Here is a 17,188-nt window from a genome sequence, read left to right as displayed (position 1 = left end):
TAAAATCCTGAAGGCAGGCAATTCTTAGCTAACATCAAGATGTCAAGGCATGAGATGTGATTGTAAGGTAGATGTATATAGGGACGTTAGCTCCACCCATTTGTGAGACGATTACAAAGTAAAAGTAACAAAAATAAAAAGGTTCGGTGAGTAGTAAAGTCATAATTGCGGAGTACCTATGTAAACGACTTCCATCTTGCTTGAGACTCTGCAGAGACGCAGCCACGGAATCGGCGACGTAACAATATCCAAGGGCACGTTAGTGGAAAGCACAGAATATCACATCGGTTACAGTCGCCACGCTAAGTGGGCTATCACAGATTGCACAATTTAAACGCAAACACTGGGGAACAATAACGATTGTCAACGACAAAACGAATCGATCTGAATTTCGAGCCGATCTCGACGATGAGGTTAGAATCGCGCGCGCACAACGCGCGACAACGGCGATCCGTATACGACACTTGTTGATTCCACACTGTCAAGAAGACCACTGCACCCGTATGCGAGCAAACACGTCGTCACTTACACACATGGACCTTTAGCTTTCTTTCTCTTTTTCTCTCGTGCTCCCGTTCTCTATCTCCCTCACACTCTCTTTTTCTATCTCTTTCTCTTGTTTACCTTGTTCTCACCGACGATAGCGTTTCTTTTATGCTTTCAAAATCTTTAACGCGATTATAACGTATACGTGAAACCACAGTATTGTTGGTTATTCGCGCCTAATGCGAATATCGAAGAAACAGCGAGAGAAACAGAGAAAACAGTATTCGGTGACGATAAGATGAAAAAGACACGGATAAACGATAGCTGATTCGCGAACCGAAAATGTAAAAGGAAAAGAAAAACTGCCAAACGTTCTTACTTTCATACGAGCGTCAATAGATCGCCGAACGAACCACACACCGGCTGAGTCTCAAGCAAACTGGCAACCTCGGAGTTCGGGACAAGTAAGGCCCAACTTCCCCCACCTGTACCCGCCCTCTAGCGATGTACACTTTCATTCTATCTCGCTTTTTCTTATAAATTGCCTCGTTCTTTCCTTTATTCTCGGATGAGTTCTCCCTTTCCCTAACATATCGTAGGACTTTATTGATGTTCACGGAAAACAACGAAAGGAATGTTAAAATTTGAGCCCAGCTAGTTACGAATCAAAATTATTCGATAATCGACTAAGTCAAAATTACGAATGTAAAAATTAATTCCTTAATCGTACTTTTGACACTATACTGGTTAAGTCTATAAATTTTACAGTCGCATGATATTTATATAATTTATAGGAAATTTATGGAAAGCGACAAATGGTTTATCAAAGGAACTTGCGCGTTAGATACAAATAAAATATCTCGAAGGATTAAACATAGATTGAAACAGATATAGAAAAACTACTATCTACGAGCAGTGAAACAGGCCCTCGGGCTCTTCCTTGTGGACCGTAAGGCCCAATGTATCACAGGTAAACAGGATCTCAGAAATCGAAAGAAGTAGTCTGTCTCGAATGAAACAGGTAGAAAGAGGTGGATCGTACAGCTCCGTAATACGAATTTTAAATTCTATCGATTGTCATACCGAGATCGATATTTCCCACGAGATCAAAAATAGTCTAATAAGAGCCGAGTTTTATATAATTTAAATATTTTAATAATAATTTTAATATTGAATATCCAATTTATATATATATATCAACATAAGTTCAAATGTATACTCGATAATTCGTCGTTTGAAAAATCGTATTGAATGAAAACGAAACAAGATTAATGCAATTCTGAGAAATGCGTCTATATCTTTGCATTAGAGACCTCCCACAGCGTCACGTCTCCAATTCTTCAACTAATCCAATCAATTCCAGCCATAGGTATATTATCGTTTAACGAATTGATATTCGTCCGACTATATCCGTCGTGATTGTTTTAACAATTGTAAAAACAAACCAATTACGCAATTTTTTCGTTTGACATACTTACAAATATCATCATCCATACTTGTTTCCGGTTATATATGCATTTAAAATCACTAAACTCCGCGAATATTTCGTTGAATAGAATGCAATTTATCACATGCTCACAATAGCTGAATACTTTGTACATTACACATTGTAGCACATTAAACGAATCACACTTTCTTTTGTAATATTGAACACTGTACACGCTGTCCTATTATTTATAACATCGAAATAATCAACTATTCCGTACTGATTACACAGTAAGATTCACTTTTTTATGCAACATCTTTCACAAATATTAGACAACATTAAACACTCGACATTTATGATCGGACTTGTCAATGACTGCCAAAATATCACTTTATTATAGTTTTATTAAACATATTTTCAATTTTTTTGAAAGTTTCATATTCGATTAACGATGAACACAGATTTTAAATAATTTTTCAAAAACGGATTTTCCATGCGTACACATAATTAAATCTGGTTAGATGAGATTTTAGTGGATAGTACGGTACCATGAAGTGATCACACATGGATTTAGTTAACAAAGAACCTCATTCGGTGCAGTCTGTCGCGATACTGTAAGCCACTGTAAGGTGTTGAGAAGCTTGCTTCGTAGGCGATCTTCTTTCTGGAAGTCAGCGCCGACGCATCAAATATTAAATTTGTTCGATCATCGAAAACTATTCCGGTGTCGTTAATTTGTCACTTTCAGTGTCAATGAAAGTGACACCAAAAATTCACTATAAACTGTCCATTGATAAACGTTCATGACTATGTTCGACTTAGAAAGACTATAAAACCACTATAGAACTCCATTTTAAGAATAAGTTTCAGAATATTTTAAATTTCCAAATACGAGAAAAATATTTTGAAAAATATAAACGACGTTCAATTAAAATATTCCGTGTCAAGGTTCATATACATCTGTTGCTGTTCCTACGCGAAATGTACTTACCAGAAATGTAGCATGTGTTCCAAAAATATCGTCACGTTCATATTATAAGCAGGAAAAATGTAGGGAATTATATTTATCAATATTGGAAGTAGTACACAAAAGTAATATATGTATTAATTGCTAGAATAAAATTGATAATAAATGTATCTTGAGCAATATACATACGATTAGAAGAAAATCGAATAAACGAATAAAACGTTTGAGTGGTTTGAAAAATTATTAGGAAATATGTAGAGATTTAAAAGTATTATTCAAGAAATTTTCGAATATTATTAAAATTTCACAAAGTGACATCATCGATGATATTCAGCTACTTTGCATGTCCTTTAATCATTAGAAAAGATTTGATATAATTGCGCACGAAGATTTATAGTATAGATAGTAAAGATCATTGTTGTCTATGAAATCAAAGATATCCTATATATTTATACTTTTTTTCCACTTATAATATAATATAATAAAAAGATTAATCTGATTTATATTCGAAAAAACTTCTCATATTTAATCATAGTCTAAGATTCATAAGACATGGAAATGACAGTATGACAACAACAACTTTTTTTGTATATTTTCTTATGTATTATTTTCTCTCTTCTGTATATTCCCATTTTTTACATCATGGAACAAAGTAAAACGTGGTGTGAAACGTGATCGCGTTGATCACTTCTATTTATAATTACATAAGTGACACAGAGTGCTAGTAACGAATGCGTTTTCCTAATAAATGAATAAAATGAGTAGTGTGTTACACTGATACTATTAAAGTTAATAAGTAAAGTGACAGACTATATTATTTTATTATATATAGTACCAATTTATACTATTTTTCAGTCAGAATAAAAAATGTCCTCTTTCACTATAATTATAAAACAATTCTTTTAAACACATATTTCGAGTAATTTTTAAATTACCTTTAATACTGGAAATTTGCTCCTCGACGCTCTCGCCTTGCCATGAATCTCCCTCAACTTGGATAATCCAACGAATTTTTCTTGGTTGCATCTGAAAAAATTGTATGATTTCTATTTATAAAAAGGAAAACTCTGTTCACAGCCAAACATTACTTGTATAACATCGAACTGCAGCAGATCAGTAGTTCACGCTAGTTTTAAAGTCGATATATCGGTATCGGTATATGATTATTTTTTACGGATAGAGTGTTTACAGATAATGCGACTTGAATGGGTTTCCTCAAACATAATATTAACCTTAACTAAATATGCTTTTATGTAACATATCTTTTCAATGTATATATTGATTTTTTCAAATTATGTTGATACATTTTCTAAAAATTGATTCTTTTAATTTATTACTGCCTAAAAAAAATACAAATTATTAAATATGTTATTATTATATTATTAAATATATAATATAAAATAAATAACAAAATTTATTTTATAAGAATTACATTATTATACATAAAAATATACATAAAAACTTGAAAAAGAGAAATGTTATTAATCTTCGCAGTTCGTAACAAACTGATATAGTTATCATTAGTAGTAAAATTAATATGATATGCGCTTGCTCGTGATTAGATGTCAACGATTAGATACGTAGCAATCGTGAATGGTATTGAAATACAAATTAATGTTCCACATGAATAAATCTGTGAACACGCAAACAATGTATAAGTTACCTTAAATATCGTCGAAGAACATAAAAAAAATATTTATTAACACGATATTCATCGGACGACGTCTGAATACGCTGTTGCAGGCAATACTCGTTTCACACTGACAATGATTTGTCTGTCAACGGAAGTGACACTCTGTATTGTGACTATCTGGCGGTTCGTTGCATCGACCATGCGTGCTTGAATGTCGACTTTGCTAAGAAGAATTGTCAGAACTTCTACACCCACGGGTCTGTTAGTTATATGTGTGGACGATCAGAACTTTCGTCCACGAGATATTCTGACACAAGCACGAATCACTCTTAAATTCTCCTCTGTTATTAAGTGAAGCACACCATTCACTACCAATCCCTCTAACATGCATAATCTACCGGCATTATGAATACAATTTAAAATTGATCGAAGATAATATTGAGCAATGCTTCTTTTATTATTTAACTTAACAAAATTTTATATCAATATTTTTCGTATCTCTAAATAAAAGGAAAGAGATATAATTATCATTTATGACAATCTGAAATAATTATTAACACTTAACTGCCTTATTATGTAAAAGAATATTATCTCGACGATTTATAAAACATGACCATTTAATCATTAAAGTTTACAGATATTAAATGCGCAAAGTATATGTTTAGATTTAGAATCAAGCTTTTTATATTTAAAAAAATATGATATTTTTTATGTAGTTTTATAAATCAAAATGTTTTAACTTGATTCTGCTTTTCAACTAAAAATTTTGAAATTTAAAGTTAGATAGATCGATCTGCGTGATCGATCAAGTTATTCTGAAACGACGCATGCGTCAAAAATGGCCGCAATAGACGAGTAAGCACGAGCTGGAAGTAAAGGTTGGCGATAAACGCAACACGAAATCTTAGTGAACTCAAAGAAAAAATAAAAATTAGAACGTAAAAATGTATTTGATGTACTATCTAAATGAGAATGGAGATCGAGTGTATACGTTGAAGGTAATAAATGTAATGTATTTTGTTGTAGATTACATTACGTTTGTTTATTGTTTGTACAAAAAAATGCATTATTTTTCTTTGTTAAGTCTATTTTGTGTTTACATAGTCTAGTTTCTTACACAGACATATGGAAGCATTAATTTCTTACTCTGTAATATATTTTGTATTTATATATTTCGTATTTATATTGTATTTATATATTTATAACCTTATTTTTTTCGTTTTATAGAAAATGGATCCAAATGGAAAACCGACGCTATCGGCTCATCCAGGTATGTAATAGATCTTATTTTGTTTCTGTATAAAGTGTTGCAGCTAATTAATAAAAAGAATTATTTCAGCTCGATTTTCTCCTGAAGATAAATATTCAAGAGAAAGGATAACGTTAAAACGAAGATTTGGCTTATTACTCACACAACAACCACTACCAACATATTAATATTTCTATGTTTATAATTATATATAATGTATATTACACATATATATATTACATATAATTATATATGTGTAATAATGGCATTGAATATAATAGCACAAAATTTATTAAATGCCTAAAATATTTATGCGATATTTCTTACTGTTTAAATACGGAACTGAACTTTCAACGCCTACAACTTCCCCTCTTGGTAATCTAAACGTCTGCTATCCCATTTGTGTTGAAGCATTCACAGCATTTATAATTATACTTGGATCCAAATTATGTATGAAATGCGATTAATATCTTATATATAATGGATTAATTATTCATTTTGTTTAATAAAATTTGTTTTTATTCAGAATTTAGTTCATCTTAACATGTACATATAAAAAATAAAAGTTTTATTGTAATCTATTGTACAGTGTCTAATTATTTTGAGTAGAATACAATTTTATCAAATAATGTATCAACGAGATTACATAGAACTGACTTTAATATTTTAATCTTAATACTATGTCAAAAATATTGTAGAATTTTATGAAATAACCCTTTGAATTATAGAAAAAATTAAAACCTGAATTGCATATAATAAAACTTGTAGACTCAAAACTAGTACCAACACTCCATGACACTTGCAATTTTCGCTACGTACATTGTACTAAACTTAAAATGCAGAACAACAATGTGTATACTATTTAACATATCCAAATATATTTGTATACACATATTCAAATATATATATGCATATCTTTTATTCGTTTTTTGTCATTTCAAAATGACATTTAACATTTTGCATTAAAAATAATTTCTTTTAATTGTTTAGATAGCAAATACATTGAGAAATATGTCTAGTAATCCATTCATAATATTTCATTACCTATCTATTAATTAATAAATAATGTGGAAATAAACACTTATTCATTATATTTTTCTAAAATACATTTTATATTATACTGAAAAATATTATTTTATCTCACAAATGTCAAATTTTGACATTTTCTAAATATCATATTGAGTATTATAATAATTATCTTATTTACAGCATTAATGATCTTATTAAATCAAAAGATGATATCCTAATTAAGATGGCAATATAATTATACCTTTTGCAATATTCATATTTTGAATAATGAAGCTAAAAAGTAAATGTAATATAAATAATATATATATATATATATTATTAATTATAAGATATATTATTATAAGATATATATATATATATATATCTTGTTCTTTGTATATACTTACATATACTTACATTTTTCACAAATATTTATTACAGAACACATCTTTACCCTTAAGATGTTACTTATTTCCTGTGATATTTTTATATTGTTTATATTATGCAAACTGTATAATTTCAAGTGCTTATTCAATGTTACGAGTATATTCTTGATAAACTTTTGTACAAATTCTACAGAATTGTATTTAACAAAAGAACTGAATATTCAATCACTCTAGAACTAATATAACACAATTTGTAAGAGCTCCAAAATCGAATGAAATTATCACGAATGGTTTATTGTAAATCTAGCATATAGAACATATGTAAAAAATTAAATATTTAGAAAATAGGAAACAGTTTAAGGTATATAACTATACTATTATAGGTACATGATGGAAAAATTGTAAGTATGTTACATTAAAATAGAAGTAACAAACTTTTACAACTTATTTCTCTTGAATTAAATTGAACAGAAAAATGTGTTGATTGAATTTTACACGTGGACTATACAACAATATCAAAAAATGAACATTGTTCAATAAGTTCACTAGAATATAAATCACATTACTGCACAAAAGAAAACATTATATTGTAGCAGTATTTCTCAACTATGAAACTTCTGAGTTTTACCTACTGCTTAAATATTGTCATATTATTTCTTTGCTTTTATAATGGCAAAACTTAAACTTATAATTGCTCATTATCAATAAAAATAAACAATAATGCAAATTGAAATTTGTTTTTTGAACAAATATCGTATAAACATGTAACTTCGAACAATATATATAAATTTTATTTGTCCAAAATTCAAATCTCAATCTAAAAATATAAAAATATAAACAAATTAATATAGTGATGATTGATAAATTAATAATAGTAATATTATATATATATAATATAAATATATATTATAATATATATATATATTATATATATATATATATTATGTACTCTGTATCATAGAAATATACCAAATAACGTAGAGATTGCCTTGATCAATGTGCATACAATTTGCATTTTATAATGCCATAGGTGTATTATACATTTTTAATATCAATATCTGTATTCAATTTGCTTCTGATGGTGCTGCTGGTAGAACATGAACTTGTTGTGCTTTACTAGCATTGTAAACTTGGCCTGGACTAAATGGTTCTAGTCTTGAACTAGAAGCTATTTCGCTTTTGCGAATCATATCTTTAAAAAGTTAATAAGTGTTAATAATATGAAGTTGTGAAAATGTAAAACGAATTATGCAAATGTATCTTTAATATTTTAAGATTTTTTAGTATTGGGATACCTACCACTTTTGGATTCTGGTGCTGGAATATATCGAGACAATCTAACAACGGGTAGGGGTAAATAACCACTAGTTAATGGCATCACGTCCAATGTGACGCTTTGTTTCTCTAACACTTCCAAAGACACAATACCAGCAGTACGACCACATACAGCCCACATGGCTTGATCAGCAAGAACTTCATACATTAATTGTGGTGAAGGATTTGGATTTGGACTAGGTAACATACGTGTTACTGTGAGATAAAGATGGCACATGCTACCAGCACGACAAAATTCACCTCCATTTCCAGCTGCTTCAACTTTTGAAGACACTGTAAATAAAGTCTGGAAAATGATATTATAAATAGAAACTCACCTCTTTGAAATATTTTAAAAATAAATTTTATATTTTACATTTCATTATTATAAAATTATTACATAAGTACAACTCATACTTATTAAGAAAAAAGAGCCAAAGAAATAATTATATTCTTACCACATAATCTGTAATATCAAAATTGCATCTATAAAGACTGCATGCTTTTTCCATTCTTTGTAAATTATGAATTTGCAGAGGATCCTCATTGCTGTTTAAATCGTTCAAATCTTCAGTATCATTAATTGGTATATATTTTACACGAAAATCAGTCTTTATTGGCATCAAAGACTTTTCATCTTTACCAATTTCAAGTTCCCACATAAATGATACATTTATTCCATTACCTATTACTAATCTCTGACCAGCAATAGGATTTAAGCTTTTAAAGTTAACATCTATTGATGTTGCTGTTGTTAATTCTGGCTCAATTAGTTGTAGAAGTTGATTTGTTAATCCTGTTACAATTATTTGAAGAAATTTCCTTTCTTTTGCAGTATGGAGTTTCATATTTGACATGAGTGGTGGACCAAAATGTAAAGGTATGCTTTCCTCCAAACCCCATGGACATTGGATATTCAGCTATAAAAATTTACAATATTAATTTTTTTTAAATTACATATTTCTTTTTTTATACATATTATTTTGATTTTTAAAATATATGAAAACATACTTTATGTTCCATTGATAAAGAATCTTTCTTTGGTGGTAATTCTGCTAGAACTTTAAACTTTAACCATATTGTTTGAAATGGTTCACAAAATGGCAGTGATATTTCTAGTTCTTTAGACATTGTTTCTTGTGAACCATCGACTTGTATTATCAATCCCCTAGACGTACGTAATTTAAGTTTCATTTCATTTGTTATTTTTATACTTCCACTCATAATAACTAATTCTATGCCTTGAATAAGGCCTGCCAATAAGTCTCTACTATATTTCATAGAAATTGTAGGCTGAGTCTTAGCTACTTCATAACATAACCGAGGATTTAAAATAGGTGATAAAAATTCCAATTTTTCCTCAATCACTAATGATATTTGACCAACTTTATAAAAACCAGGCTGATCTATACGCCTAGTTAATGTAACCATGTTCATACCTGGTTTCACAATAAAATCATTACATGATAGCGCTTTACTAAAATCACCTTTTGCATTTACTGATGGTTTCCTATGTTTTGTACTATCGGAACGTCTTACAATAGGCTTAGTGTTTCTGTGTAAGACACTAGCTGATCCGAGGCTTTTATCTTCTTTATAATCTAAATATGAATATACTTGTAATTGAAGCAAACTTGGATCAAATGGTCTCATATCTTCTAGAGTACATTTCGATAATAATGGAATTGATGGTTCAGGTGGTAACTTCGAACCCTTTTTTTTATTAGGTAATAGAGGTTTTTGAACTTCTTCAACAGATATAGACGCTTTAGTACATTTTACTTCTCTAGGAAACAAACTTTGTATATATATTTCGATATTGACCACGCAGTCTTGCACTACTTTATCCATCACTTTAACTTCCATACTGAGTACTACAAAAGCACATCCGAGTTCTACAAGTAAGGGTTGTGGTGATGAGATCATTTTCATATACCCGAACATTTCTTCAAAATAAGTATTACGAACAGTAATATGTAATACATCCAAACTGGCAATAGCAGCACATATTTTTGTATATTTTTCAACATCATCCATTCTTTTGTAGCACTGTGCCAATTCGAGTTGAGTTTGTGCTGCTAAATGCCTCCAGCCTTCATCAGTGTACGTTTTTAAGGCATCCGATAAAAATGCAACAGCTTTTTGATTCTCGCCAAGCTCGCTATAAAATTGTGCTAACTCTTTTCCGATTAATCTGGCTGATCGAATCCGGCCTACATGTTTATAAGTACCCATAGCTAATTCTGCATGTTCAAGATATTGCTTCTTGAATGCCTCTTTAGACGAAAGTGCTTCTTTTAATTTATCGGTAGGTGTTAATTTCCCTTCTATCTGTGGTTCAGAATCTCCCATACCAGCTATTAGGTAAACAACTGTATGTAGTTGTTCACTAGATGGCTCACTTCCAGGCATTAAACCACATAATTTTCCTAAATTTCCCAACTAAAATAAATTAGAATAAAGATTTAACTATCTTAATACTATAAATAATATTATTACATAATTTCTATTAATATGTCTAGTAACTTACTTTATCCCTAGCAAGAGCCCATAAACTCGCTGTATGTAAGGAACAAAGGTCCAGTTGCTGATTGTTATCAATATTATATGATGATAATTGACAAGCTTGAAGCACTTCTAACGCACAAAGAAAAGACCAACATTCAATGGATCCTTCAGGTCGCTGAACTTCTAATATACGTAATTCACTTAATGTATTATGAACAAATGATAAGCACCTTTGCGCAACCTAAATTAAAATACCGTTGTATGTTTATATTCATAATGGAATTAAATCTATGAATAAAATCAATCTTAATATATACTAACCTCCCATAGTTTGTTAAGTGATAGTAACATGGCACATTGTCTACTGAATAAATAACTTCTAAGATCTAATAGTGATGCTTTACATTCAGCCAGAAGGTTCCTTAAATGATGATTTGTACCATTACTTAAATTAACACCACCCCAGTTATTTAAGGGGGTTTGAAATAAATTTAACCAAATTGGTGTATCTATAAATTTTTAAATAACAAATTAATGTTATAATCTGAATAAATAGATAATAGAAAGAAAATGAGAATATCATACCTCCTACATTAGAATTAAGCACAAACTGTGTAAAAAGAGCATCCAATTCATCATACTGTACTAATGCTTCATCATATAATCCTAACATTTGTAAAACAAATGCAAGTTCTTCCTGAAAAGGAGAATTAATATATATACAGGATTAAAGCCCAAAAATAGTAATTAATTTCAATCAACAATCAGTTTACCTGCAGTAAGAAATAGTGACAGAAATTCCAGTTTGGGTGATTTCTATTTTCTCTTTGTTCTCTAATAATATCTTCAAAATGAGATAGTCTTTTATCATATGCAGCAAGCATTAAATAACGTATACGGCTAACTAAACTTCTCCATGATTCAGCTGAGCGCATTTCTGATTTTATTGGATTTATTACAGCACAACATCTATATAATACATTAAATATAAGATATAATAAAGAAATCACATGTAAAAATATATTTATCAAACATTCACTGATTAATTATTACTTCACCTATCACCATGCTTAGCAGCAAAATCACTGCGAATTTTGTCTAAAACTGTTGTCCTAGGTAATAACTTGTTAGTTTTTTTTATGTCATAAGTTTCTACTATAACAATCATCCAATCCTGAATGTGATATTGTGTTAATGTTTTTAACCAGTTATCTATGTCTTCTCTAATACTTGTTTTATAAGTATCTACATCCTGTAATCTCAATATACATAATCAGAAAAGTATAAAACAAATATGTAAGTATAACAAATTTTACTCATGAGATATTTAAATAATTATAATATTAATTTACTTACAGAACATTCAGTCCAATAAATATGAAATATTGGCTGCTTTATCAAATGCCAATCTTTCTCAGTTGGCAAAATATCCTTAGAAAATGGCAAAAATGTTGCTCCAAGTTTGACTTGTTTAATTGGTCTACTAAATGATCTACGCCATTCCACTGTATCAGCAGATATGGCTTGGAATAAACTGTTTTCCAATGTAGAAAATAATTTCTCATCTCCTGCATCTATATTGAAGAAATCATTAAAATACATTAAAGTAACACAAACAAAAATAACTCTTATATATGCTCTTTCTTAGATGTGTTATAATTAAAGTAAAAAACGTGTAATATATTTGATAACAATTAACCAGAAATAAAATATTGTACATGAAAAAGAAATTATTATAAAAAGAGAGTTAACCTATTTAAAATAACATATGTTCATCAATGACGAATCCTAATTATTTAAAAAGTCCTAATTATAGCTTAAAAATTATTATTATAAGCTATACAGCTTTAAACATGTATACCATATCATGAACAATATTAATTTAAAAAAGAAAAGGAAATGTCATATAAATTGACAGTTCATCAAGAGCGCAAATAACAATACTTAACAATAGTGTCACCATACAGAGGTTAAATATATTAATATTTTTGATTAATAAACTTACATGTAACAATTGGCTTAATATCCATAAATGTATTTGATCTACATTCACCACCCAAAGACGACCCCCCATTGCAATTCATTTCTAAAGATTGGCAGTTGCTTCGCGAACTTGCTTTTAATCATTACAACTTTACGTCACTTTTGTTACTTTATACAAAAATTATTTTGTAGTTTATCTTGAAATAAAATATTTAGCACTTCAATATTCTCTCTATATTATACAGAAGATGATAACTTTATTCGTCACTTGAAAATACAGATTCAACATGGTATAATAAATGTAACATTTTATTTAAATCTTTTAGTTAAGTTCCATTGAGGTTGGAATTGAAATCTTCGTTTAACATGTCGTGCAATATCGATAGTCTTGCAGATCTCGATATCTCGTATTCAATAGATATATTGTCTATTGCAATCTTCTGTTCAGTGAAAAGTAATGCAATTTGATTCAGTTTATATACGTCACTATACATAACGTCATAATTAAATGCGTAATAACTGACTTGTAATTATTGATTTAAATAATAATTTAAAAACACATAACATTAATTTTTTTAAAGAATTTCCGTCATTCTAAAAATATTATTCCTATAAATATTAATAAAATAACTCCTAACTATTTCAAATTTTACAATTTGGATAAATAAAGAGGAATGTATCAGAAAAAAGTAATTAATAAAGTACCAGGTGATTTACCACCTCCTCCCAAGAAAGAAAGTCAAGGGTACATAGAGGATTTAAGAAACAAACAAAAGTTTGAATTGGAGGAATTATTAGAAAGACAAAATAAAATTCTTAGTAATAAGTAGGTAAGGTCTAAGATATAAACTATACTCTTTATTAAACTACTTTTTGACTAAATATAAATATTTCTCTTTTAGAACATTTGTATTAAAGCTGCCAGACAAAGGAGAAAAGATCAAATCTTTTCGTGATAAGATATTAAAAGAACTAGAACATAAAAATGAAGTTGAGCAGGCAGCTAATCTTTTGTCAAGATTAAACTTAGCATCTGAAGGAAAAGCTGCTATAAATAAATTAGAATGGACAGGCAAATATAGTGAAACCAAAGATACTGTCAAAATTGTTGAACTTGATAGCGATGATGAAGAAGACCCCTTAAAAATATTAGCTCAAGTAAGTTATTTGTATTAGATTGTTGACTATATGCCTTATGAAACATATCTATATATATATATATATATATATATATATATATATATATATATATATATGTAGATTAGTATTATATATCAATTTTGTATTTCAATGTTTATTATTTGCTATTATTAGCCTACGGGATGTGGGGTTCACAAAAAAAAGATTATGCATCTTCCACCAGAGGAAAGTTTAATTAAGCCAGAAGATTTGGCTGAAATAGAATCTTTTAAGACAAAAACTCCTGAGCACATTACATATATTGTTAATAAAGTAGAACAACCTCAAGAAAACAATGATAAAAAGAGAGAACCATTCAAACCATATAGAACAACCAAGTCTGATGTACATGATCCAGAAAAAGAAAAACTGAGAAAACAGAATAAACATTGGGAAGTTACAGCAGCAACCCCACCTCTTATAGTTCATGGTGCTGTAAAAGTCATCAATTTAACTGAATCTCTCCAGTTACAAAAGGAACAAACTAAAAAACTTCAAGTAAGTAATTTTTATATTTCAAATATTTGTGAAAAATATATATTACACATAAATTATAATAAAAATTGTAATACTTAGGAGATTCAAGCTAAACACGCAGCTGAAAGATTAGCTGATCAATTCGGTTTACATAACATTGGTCCTCCACCTGAAAATGTAGGTACTTATCGCCTACAAGATGGAAAAGAATCCGATCCTTCTATTTCAGAAGACGAAGAAAATGAAGTGTATGATGATGAAGATAATGATAAAGCAGGAACTGTTGTTTTTACAGTAGATAGTATAGAAAGCTAATTAATTTATCTTGTTTCTTTCACGTATATTATGTAAATATGTTTATGAATAAATCTTATATCTTAAGAAACCTATATTATTAGAATTTGCATCTTTTTATATACCTAAAAATATATATAGGGATATATAATCATGATAGTGTAAAATACAATAATAACTCAATGTAAAATGTTTATGGAGCTTTATTATTTTTACATTTTTTGTATCAATTGTATCCAAAATTATTAATGATTGCTGTGTACGGTGCGGTAGCCTTTGCAACTGTTTGCCCCGCTTGTTTGGTAAGTTTCTGAAATAAGAAAAGAAGCGTATAAGAAATAGTTCTTGATATTTATATTAGTAATGTTTTTAGATATACCTTAAGCTTATCTCTCTTTTGAACTTCAACAATTGATCTGACACGTCTCTTATTTTCCAATGTACGTACAACAGCCTTATATTTCCATCCAACTTCATGAGACAATCTACCTACATGGCAGTACTAAAAAATAACATTGTATTAGTATCATATGTTTTTTAGATGGAATATATTTATATACATTTTTTTTTATTATTTACTCAGTTAAATGTGACATCACGAAGTATAAAAGCAATTATACTCAGGCGCAAATTACCATACCATCATTGTAAATAATTAAATAATTTACTAAATATAATAAATATATTTTGAAGTTAATGTTCTATCTTACCTTCCTACCAGGTTTAAGACACATAACTCTCATGGCACCTGGTACAACAACACGTTTTCTGCGGTCATATGGTGGTGGACAACCTTCATAAACCTTTAACCTTCTGAGAGCATCCTTCCCCCTTTGTGTCTTATGTGGGATCATTCCTATAAATTCAATGATATTTTTATTTATACAGTATACTGTAAAACATATGCAAGGTTGTTTAATTGTTTATAAATTAATAATCTCATATAAATGTTTTTTTCATGATACTATCAAATAATGTAGGTAATATATACATAATCATCGATTAATATAAAGTATAAAATTCCAAGTAAATAAGTAATATTTCAACATACCACGAACTGTTTTCCAAAGAATTTTACTAGGTGCACGGAAATGGAAGGGTCCACGAGCTGGATTTACATTACATCTTTTACGTAAAAACGACATAAATTTCAGCTTATTCCTAAAATAAAAAGTTATATGAAACACATTGGAATAATTATACGTGAAAATACTTAAAGAAAAGAATATATATATAATCACGAATACTTAATTATAATGTTACTAACCTGAAGAAATTACCAGAAATGTTGAGTTGTTCGCTGCGAACAACAATTACTCTATTGCCCTGTAGGATCGTTTTGGCAATAATAGCTGCCAAACGACCAAGTAAATGGCCACGGCCATCAATTAAGATTGGCTGAAAACATAATTACGACAATTAATATCTTTTTTGTTCCACATTAAAGCGTTATATAAAATAAATATTTACAACAATGAATTTTTGGTTTTACCAAAGATTTGAATTGCATAAATATATGTACGATTACCAATAACAAATAACACGTGTCAATTGACAGCTTTAAAAATAAAATAATTATTTCTAAGATACCGTATAATTAATGTATGCATGTACTATTTTCATACCGAAAAATAATCACATAAAGAACTTGCATCATTGTTTGAGGAAATATAGCAAATGATATTGCAAGAAAACACGTGTACATGAATTCAGAAAAGGATACAAAGAATATATTTCTAGAAAAAGTAATATCGAGTGGGGGAAAAGTATTTCTTAATTTCTGTGTATAGTGTACAGATTAAAAGAAATATATTGTGTAGCTTAAACTACTTTTAAGGACTTAAAACATTAAATAAAACATACATACCTTATTACTGAAGCCAGTCATTTTGTTGGTCTACCGGAAAAGGACTCACGAACATTGAGAAGTATGCGACCTCTTACCGGAAGATATTCTGATGATATTGTCAGGGCATCCAACATTATATCTTTTTTCCTAAATGAAAGCATAACAAACATAATTCGTTATTAAAATATTGATACAATTTTTATTACTTTATATCGTATTATATTCCATAATCATTTTATTTGAAAAAAGTTTCTATTCATAACATTTTAATAATATAGTAATTATATTAATTTATTATATTACATTACATTATTGGTGAAATATTTTTCAGAAATTATAACATTTGGATATAATTTTTTATAAATTAAGAAAACATTTTTTTATTACAACATATTGCAATAATATTAAAAAATAACATTAATTTTTCTA

At 28.9% G+C, this 17,188-nt stretch overlaps 5 protein-coding genes across 15 annotated transcripts in view; 2 read left to right on the top strand and 3 right to left on the bottom strand.

Moving 5' to 3' along the window:
- Nucleotides 1-4,782, bottom strand: part of LOC117210891 (dystrophin, isoforms A/C/F/G/H) — a 441,996-nt gene extending 437,214 nt beyond the window's left edge. For 3 of the 9 annotated variants that reach the window (XM_033454305.1, XM_033454307.1, XM_033454310.1), the window contains exons 1-2: nt 4,543-4,781; nt 3,815-3,905 (exon numbers count right to left, since the gene is read on the bottom strand). In XM_033454305.1, the coding sequence (XP_033310196.1) occupies nt 3,815-3,905 (91 nt within the window). In that variant the 5' untranslated portion in view covers nt 4,543-4,781. Of the gene's footprint in view, nt 1-176; nt 909-1,964; nt 2,496-3,814; nt 3,906-4,542 lie in introns of those variants that run through there. The other 6 variants (XM_033454312.1, XM_033454311.1, XM_033454313.1 and 3 more) reach the window with 5 other exon arrangements.
- A 556-nt stretch (nt 4,783-5,338) lies between these two features.
- LOC117210892 (H/ACA ribonucleoprotein complex subunit 3) lies at nt 5,339-6,345 on the top strand. Its single transcript, XM_033454315.1, has 3 exons — nt 5,339-5,510; nt 5,740-5,782; nt 5,852-6,345. Exons 1-3 carry the CDS (start codon nt 5,457-5,459, stop codon nt 5,947-5,949), a joined length of 195 nt encoding a protein of 64 aa, XP_033310206.1. The 5' UTR covers nt 5,339-5,456; the 3' UTR covers nt 5,950-6,345.
- A 1,738-nt stretch (nt 6,346-8,083) lies between these two features.
- Nucleotides 8,084-13,454, bottom strand: LOC117210887 (trafficking protein particle complex subunit 10). 3 transcript variants are annotated; one of them, XM_033454302.1, is made up of 11 exons: nt 12,983-13,398; nt 12,334-12,551; nt 12,036-12,229; nt 11,751-11,946; nt 11,563-11,674; nt 11,299-11,486; nt 11,000-11,218; nt 9,481-10,911; nt 8,928-9,389; nt 8,455-8,776; nt 8,084-8,347 (listed from the first exon to the last, which is right to left on the bottom strand). In XM_033454302.1, the coding sequence occupies exons 1-11, from the start codon at nt 13,059-13,061 to the stop codon at nt 8,220-8,222; spliced, it is 3,549 nt and encodes a 1,182-aa protein (XP_033310193.1). In that variant the 5' UTR covers nt 13,062-13,398; the 3' UTR covers nt 8,084-8,219. The 3 variants fall into 3 exon arrangements, 2 of the variants coding, with proteins under 2 accessions (XP_033310193.1, XP_033310194.1); XR_004488168.1 differs by having other exon boundaries at nt 8,268-8,347; nt 8,455-8,763; nt 12,983-13,454; XM_033454303.1 differs by lacking the exon at nt 12,983-13,398 and having other exon boundaries at nt 12,036-12,236.
- A 105-nt stretch (nt 13,455-13,559) lies between these two features.
- Nucleotides 13,560-15,005, top strand: LOC117210890 (DNA-directed RNA polymerase II subunit GRINL1A). Its single transcript, XM_033454304.1, has 4 exons — nt 13,560-13,786; nt 13,863-14,118; nt 14,275-14,637; nt 14,716-15,005. The coding sequence occupies exons 1-4, from the start codon at nt 13,635-13,637 to the stop codon at nt 14,929-14,931; spliced, it is 987 nt and encodes a 328-aa protein (XP_033310195.1). The 5' UTR covers nt 13,560-13,634; the 3' UTR covers nt 14,932-15,005.
- Nucleotides 15,006-15,095: 90 nt separating this feature from the next.
- Nucleotides 15,096-16,883, bottom strand: LOC117210896 (60S ribosomal protein L13a). The gene is made up of 6 exons (XM_033454321.1): nt 16,778-16,883; nt 16,178-16,308; nt 15,962-16,071; nt 15,621-15,766; nt 15,290-15,412; nt 15,096-15,220 (listed from the first exon to the last, which is right to left on the bottom strand). The coding sequence occupies exons 1-6, from the start codon at nt 16,796-16,798 to the stop codon at nt 15,137-15,139; spliced, it is 615 nt and encodes a 204-aa protein (XP_033310212.1). The 5' UTR covers nt 16,799-16,883; the 3' UTR covers nt 15,096-15,136.
- Between the last annotated feature and the right edge of the window lie 305 nt (nt 16,884-17,188).

Source organism: Bombus bifarius, unplaced genomic scaffold, assembly GCF_011952205.1.
Source record: "Bombus bifarius isolate JDL3187 unplaced genomic scaffold, Bbif_JDL3187 scf7180000008213, whole genome shotgun sequence".
In the NCBI taxonomy this organism is placed as follows: Eukaryota; Metazoa; Arthropoda; class Insecta; order Hymenoptera; family Apidae; genus Bombus; species Bombus bifarius.
The sequence above is the reverse complement of the archived record's forward strand: the minus strand, read 5'-3'. Positions and strand labels throughout refer to the sequence as shown.

Coding starts and splice junctions, on each gene's coding strand:
- LOC117210887 (XM_033454302.1), bottom strand. CDS start 13,061: ATGAATTGCAATGGGGGGTCGTCTTTGGGTGGTGAATGTAGATCAAAT. Junction 12,230..12,333: donor TTTATTGGACTGAATGTTCT/GTAAGTAAATTA, acceptor TTGAGATTACAG/GATGTAGATACTTATAAAAC. Junction 10,912..10,999: donor GGGCTCTTGCTAGGGATAAA/GTAAGTTACTAG, acceptor AATTTATTTTAG/TTGGGAAATTTAGGAAAATT.
- LOC117210896 (XM_033454321.1), bottom strand. CDS start 16,798: ATGACTGGCTTCAGTAATAAG. Junction 16,072..16,177: donor ATTTCTGGTAATTTCTTCAG/GTTAGTAACATT, acceptor TTTTTATTTTAG/GAATAAGCTGAAATTTATGT. Junction 15,221..15,289: donor AAAAGAGAGATAAGCTTAAG/GTATATCTAAAA, acceptor TTCTTATTTCAG/AAACTTACCAAACAAGCGGG.
- LOC117210890 (XM_033454304.1), top strand. CDS start 13,635: ATGTATCAGAAAAAAGTAATTAATAAAGTACCAGGTGATTTACCACCT. Junction 13,787..13,862: donor AATAAAATTCTTAGTAATAA/GTAGGTAAGGTC, acceptor TTTCTCTTTTAG/AACATTTGTATTAAAGCTGC. Junction 14,638..14,715: donor AACAAACTAAAAAACTTCAA/GTAAGTAATTTT, acceptor TGTAATACTTAG/GAGATTCAAGCTAAACACGC.
- LOC117210892 (XM_033454315.1), top strand. CDS start 5,457: ATGTATTTGATGTACTATCTAAATGAGAATGGAGATCGAGTGTATACG. Junction 5,511..5,739: donor ATCGAGTGTATACGTTGAAG/GTAATAAATGTA, acceptor TTCGTTTTATAG/AAAATGGATCCAAATGGAAA. Junction 5,783..5,851: donor GACGCTATCGGCTCATCCAG/GTATGTAATAGA, acceptor GAATTATTTCAG/CTCGATTTTCTCCTGAAGAT.